The sequence below is a fragment of the Petaurus breviceps genome, unplaced genomic scaffold, assembly GCF_028583685.1.
Source record: "Petaurus breviceps papuanus isolate PSGF00001 unplaced genomic scaffold, PetGlider_PUasm1.0 177, whole genome shotgun sequence".
Classification (NCBI taxonomy): Eukaryota; Metazoa; Chordata; class Mammalia; order Diprotodontia; family Petauridae; genus Petaurus; species Petaurus breviceps.
This window is the reverse complement of record NW_027185776.1, coordinates 4,439,555-4,445,554: the sequence shown is the minus strand read 5'-3', so window position 1 is coordinate 4,445,554 and position 6,000 is coordinate 4,439,555. Positions and strand designations below refer to the sequence as shown.

General features: G+C 37.9%; 1 protein-coding gene across 1 annotated transcript in view; it reads left to right on the top strand.

Annotated features, from left to right (window-relative positions):
• Positions 1–6,000, top strand: part of UNC79 (unc-79 homolog, NALCN channel complex subunit) — a 345,437-nt gene that overhangs the window by 202,963 nt on the left and 136,474 nt on the right. The window contains exon 27 of the mRNA XM_069086022.1: positions 1,040–1,105. Coding sequence (XP_068942123.1) covers positions 1,040–1,105 — 66 coding nt within the window. The remainder of the gene's footprint in view (positions 1–1,039; positions 1,106–6,000) is intronic.

The window sequence follows — 6,000 nt, the reverse complement described above, 5'->3', positions numbered from 1 at the left end:
TCTCTCTCTCTCTCTCTCTCTCTCTCTCTCTCTCTCTCTCTCTCTCTCTCTCTCTTTCTCCCTCTCTCCTCCTTCTTTAAAGGTCATTCTTTATACTTCACTGCTTTAGAAAAGTAGGAAGAAATCAGAATTTTCCCTATTTTACTAAATGAGGAGAAAAATTAAGTAGCAGAAAAGACTCCTGCATGAGAAATGGATAAAAGCCCATATCCTATGAAAAGAATGCATATGTTTTCCTATATTGCTATTTAATTTGTTAATTATTTAGCCCTATCTAATCCCCAAATAATCACAGTGAAATCAATGAAACACCTCCATATAACACATTTTGGATCCTATCATAAGCTGAGAGGTTTAATTTGACATTGGCATTCATTAGTAGACAGCTTTTTGTGACATGGCGTTTTAACCATAATTATGATTTAATTTTTATTTTTCCTTTACATATTGATTTTTTTATTTTATGATTAGTTATGAAAATGTGGTACTTTTTCCTTTGGGAGAGTCCACAGAGTTCCTTGGAATGATAAGTAGATTTTCTCCAGGGCAAGGGGTGGGATGCAAAGAGAAATGAAGGGGCCAGAGCTAGAATTTTCAGCAGAAGCAAAACCACTTGAGCATAAGCCACAGGGATGCTAGACCTCATAATGAATTCAGGTGAAATTGATTTGAATCCTAAAAACCAGCAGCTGGGATCAATGATCTCATTTCATTTCTCTCTAACAACTTTTTTTAAAGCAATTTCACAACCTTACAGACTAGCTCCAATGTGGCCCTTCCCCCGCCAGTTGTGTCCTTGTATAATAATGCTTATGACAATTGGTAATGAGGCTAGAAACCAGAATTTTTGTTCTTGTGAAACTCAGAAATACCATTCTAATAGCCTGATGCACAGATACCCGCTACCTGATGTTAGTGATGAATAGGAAGAATGAACTTGTCCTTACTGTCCCGTGTAGCTTTATTAGCATTGAGTATATTTTCTAGGCTCAAGTTGTCTTTAATGCTTATTTAAATAGAGTTGTTGTTGATTTTTAAGCTGTGAGGTTGACCAGGCATGAGCAGTCTGCTCCAGCTCTCGGTGGGACACCTGAACAAACGCCAGGTGGGTACTTTGGATTTGAAGGACTGTATAAACATATTGGGCACATTTTCTGACTCAGGTAGACAAGATAAAGGGTGTAATGTCTTTAACTGGGCCAAGGATGATTATGGGATTGCTAGACCCCAGAGTTTCCTCCCTCAGAAATTCAGATACCTGAGCTCCTGAGGCTGGAACACTTTAAAATTGAAAAGTAATAGCTGTCCAATGATTTTTGGTCCAGTAAGGAGCATCATGTTATTAGCCTCGTGCACTTTTCCCAAGAGAGCCAATGTAGCTACTATTCCATGCTGTGAATATATATGCATATGTACATATGCATGTGTACACACATGATATAGCTCTGCTTTAGGAAAGCATACATTTCATTTACATTTTTAAAGGCTATACAAATTTGAACCACCTCCATTACCACCTCTACATCCACCTAGGAGTCAGCCATTGGCCCATTCCTAATCCTTTGGAAGTTTCTCAGTTGTCATTTCTGTCTCTTGAAGAAAGGAAGAATTCTTTTGAATAATTAGTATTGAATGACTAAGGGATCATACTCAGAGTGATAATATCTTTCATCTGTCAGGTCTATTATTCCAGTATATCAGGAAGTGTCCGGAGGTTGTAAGGGACAAATCAATTCCCTGTTGAAGTTTGTGTGCTGAATGTTACCCACCTTATGGAACTTACTGAAAATTGTGACGACCCCAGATACCTGCTGAATTCACTCCATCTCCTAGTCAGTGAATACCGATAAAAGCACTCAGTGACCCCTGTAGGAGCAGGACCACAAGATATAAAGATGGCGATATAAATTTAGCTTAATCTCCTCATTTTACAAATGGGGAAACTGAGCTCCGGAGAAGCTGAGCCACTTGGTCATGGTCCCACAGACCAGCATCATGGCATAGGTCTTATGTCCATTCATCTTCCAGAAGGATCAGAAGATTAAAAAAAATGCTTGTGCAGGACTATACTGGTAACTTGAGAACTCATGGAGCCCTTTCTTTGTGACATGTCGTGATATTGGTGGCATCAGTATCATTTTATAGAGGATGAAAATTGAAGCTCAGATAAGTGCAGTGACTTGCTCATACTTACAATTTTAGGAGGTGTTGGAGTCAGGATGTGAAGGCCAGATTTCTCTCCACTCCAGAGCCCCCTCTCTTTGTGCTTTGTTACCCTGCCTTTCTACATGTGACCCTTGTAGAAGGACCATATTGGACCAGGGAACATAAAATACCATGTGTTTTGAACTCAGTAAGGAAGAGGAAGAAACCCATATGTGGAGTTCATATTTGTAAATTGCAAATGTGAGCCAAAGTACATTTTCTCTTTTTAAATAAATGATAAAAGACTCTATGTTATTTAAAAAAAAGCCCTTGTCAGAGTCCCTCCAATACAATACTCATTGCAGAGGATATTGAAATACCATTACATTTACTATTATGTTCTTTTGTGATTATATAGAGTGAAAACACCCAAGCCAAATATTTAGATATTGAAGAAATTGTAGAGGTCATATGGTCAAATTTACTTGGAAATTGAGGCCTAGGGAAGTGATATGACTTACCCAAATTTCATACCGGTAATAAGTAGCAGAGGCAGGATTGAATCTGGAAGTTGTATGCTTTCAAAGCCAGCCCTTTCCCACTCTATTACAACACTGTGTTTATTCATTAGGAATATGCAGTACAATGATTCAGTTAGTACTTTGAGAGGATTCTGTCCCTCTTCAGTGTGGTATTTATCTAATATTTAGTCCCTCACAATTACAGTCTTAAGGCTTAACTGGAAGCCTAATATGTTTTAACATTGACTACCTTGACTGCCAACTAAAACTAGAAGTGTTCTGGAGGTCTCTGGGAGACATAAAATGCCTTAAGGTTTTGAATACTGAGGAAAGCTTCCAAGAATGGAATAACCCACTGAAGATGATCACACAGAAACAGGCTGATTATCAGATTGTTCACAGTGACAACAGAAAGTTGGAACTTTGGGAGGACGTATTCATGAGCTGCTATATGGAACCAAAGCTTGTTGAGACAACGGAAAATTTGGTCTAGCTCAGAAAGCCAATTCTTACTGTTTTTCACTATATTATTATTACTTGCTAAGTATTGGCTACTCAAAAAGAGAAGCAGAAGACTATCACAAGTTACATTGAGATAGTTTTAAATAATAATTATAATGAGACCATAGTACTTGTTTCAGTCTTGACTTTCCTGGTCCTTGTTTTCTAGTGTAATCAACATGTTTCTGGAGTACTTCCCTTAATGACTGTGCCTGAAGTAAAGTGGGTTCCTTTTAATTATGCAGTAAATACTTTATTTTAATTGCTGCTTAAGCTGAGTGTTTTGGTAGCACACACACAACTCCTGATGTACTAGGTTTTGAACTTAATGTTTTATTTATAGTAAATGGTAGGAGTACAATAGCTCATGTAAATTATGCCATAAGCTTCCAAAGGCAGTATGATCTCTAAGGGCAGTTGCAGATTATCTGTGTCACACAGTCCACTTGAGAACCAGTATGATACCATGAAAAGAAGTCTGAACTTTAATCAGAGGACTTGGGTTTAAATCCTAGTACTGTTACTACATGTGTGACCTTGGGCCTTGTGCTCATGTAGCTTTTCTGGGCCTCAGTTTCTCCATATGTAAAATGAAAGGGTTTGAGTTAATGGGCTTCTAAGGTCCTTTCTGACTCAAGGTTTATGATGTTTAGAATCCATAACTTAGGGATCAAATTAAAGTCAGCTGCTGAGAAAAATCTTTCTGAGTAACCTAATTTATGAATACCATACTACATGTTCATTTTTAAAATGTTCTATAGGTACAATCTATTTTTATTAATACTTGATTGCTAAATAGAAATTATTATTAAGAGTCTTGACCCACATCTTAGGACTATATTTATGGGTGTATGAGAAGTGGATACTAAAGCACTAATGTGTTCTCAGGGAATGTATTGTTTGATCATTTTAGGATTATGTAAAGTTGCCCTGAACACCAGTCCACATTCACTATACTCACAACAGAACAAGTCATGGGGTCTCTTTTACTGTTCCTCCAGCCTCAGGGGACATGTATACAATTTTCTTTCTCCAAAGGGCAACCCAAATATAGAAGTCTTTTTGTTTTGTTTTGTTTTTCCTAGAAGGTCAGGTTTCTATATTTTTGAATTTGTGTTCTTGTGCTAGAAGACTTGATCATGTTTCCTAAGAGACTTAAATCTACTCTACCTTTATAGGAAACTGGGGTTTAGAGACATTGTCTAGGAACTTCCTTGTCATCCTTGTGGGGCTAGTAATCCCTACTTTGGCTCTATCCTTCTGCCATCTCTTGTGCTGAGAAATCCTACTCTCATGCATCTCCAGTCTCTGAGATGTGCTCAGGAAGCCGTAGGGGAGCCCCTGTAACTCACATCTGCTCCTGCTCCAGGATAGCTGTTGGCATTTCCCCTCCTATATAGCACAAGTCTGGTCTGTTGCAGTGTGGTCTGTTCTCTGGAGAAAGAAAGGTGAAAAGGAGTCCAACAAAAGGCTGAGAATATTTTAATCACTCTCCATTGTAGGTCTTACAAGGGGGTAACTCCTTTTATAAGACCCCATCCTCTTATGGCCCAGATAGGAATGCCTTATCTTGGGGGCAACCCTGGCCATTGAAAAATCATCAGAAGTTTTCTTCTGAAAAAGATGATAATCATGATAATCTTCTGAACAAGATGCAATATACATGTCCATATCCTCTATAGAGAGATGCTTTCTTGACCCCAAAGTCTCACAACTTACAAAACTTCTTGAAATGATCAATGCCCTCACTACCAAACTCCCTTATGTCCTTTTTTTTTTTTTAAAAAGCACATTAATATACATTATTTTAGTTAGTTATTTCAGTGTTGTATTATGGTTAAGGTAGATAGCATTTTTGTATTATGAGGAAAATATGGCACCAAGAGATTGATTAGATTTGCCTGAGTGGCTCACCAAAGACACACAGCAATTAGTGACAGGGGTGGGATCAGAACCTAGATCCCCTGCCTGAAATTAGGTTTGAAAATTTTGCCTGCTATATGTTACTGCCCAGTAGAAGTTTTGAGCCTTTTTTTTTTTATAACACAAGCAGACTTGATATCGGAAGATAAATTTTCATGTGCCACCAAAGCAGATTTTTTAAAGATGAAAAATATATGCATTTATAAGAAGCAATATTAAAAATAATTGTGTCCCACCCCAAATCACCCTATAATGAACATTTTTAGGAGAAATAAAAATGACATTGGTGAGGCAGCTAGGTGGCTCAGTGAGTAAAGCGCCACCTTGGAATCAGGAGGACCTGGGTTCAGATCCAGCCTCAGACACTTAACACAAAAACACACACACACACACACACACACAACTAGCTGTGAAACCTTGGGAAAGTTACTTAACCCCAAAAGGCAAAAAACAAAAATGACATTGGCTCCAAACCTATGGGTCTCTTTAGTTGTGTCAGCAGCAAAGCCATTTTGAGCAAAAGCTTTAGTTGATTACATCATCCATATAGCACAAAATTATGGCTGTGGGATCAGAGTTACTGAAACAGTTACTGAAACAGTCATTTATCAAGATAGATCTCTGGTTTATCTACCTCATGTCAGAAACCTAAGGCTCATGCAGCGTTTCCATTTATATGACATTGAATAAGTCATTTCATTCCTTTGAAGCTTGGTTCCAATCTGTAAAATGGGAATCATTCCTTGTGTTGCCTCCCCAGTTGTAAGGATCAAATGAGCTATACTTTGTAAAGTGCTTTGCAAACCTGCAAAAAATGTGGTCTCTTTCTATTGTTTTCCCCTAAAAGAGGTGAGACCTGAGATATCTCTGTGAATTCATCATATTTAATATATCTAGGCATTTTTGGTCT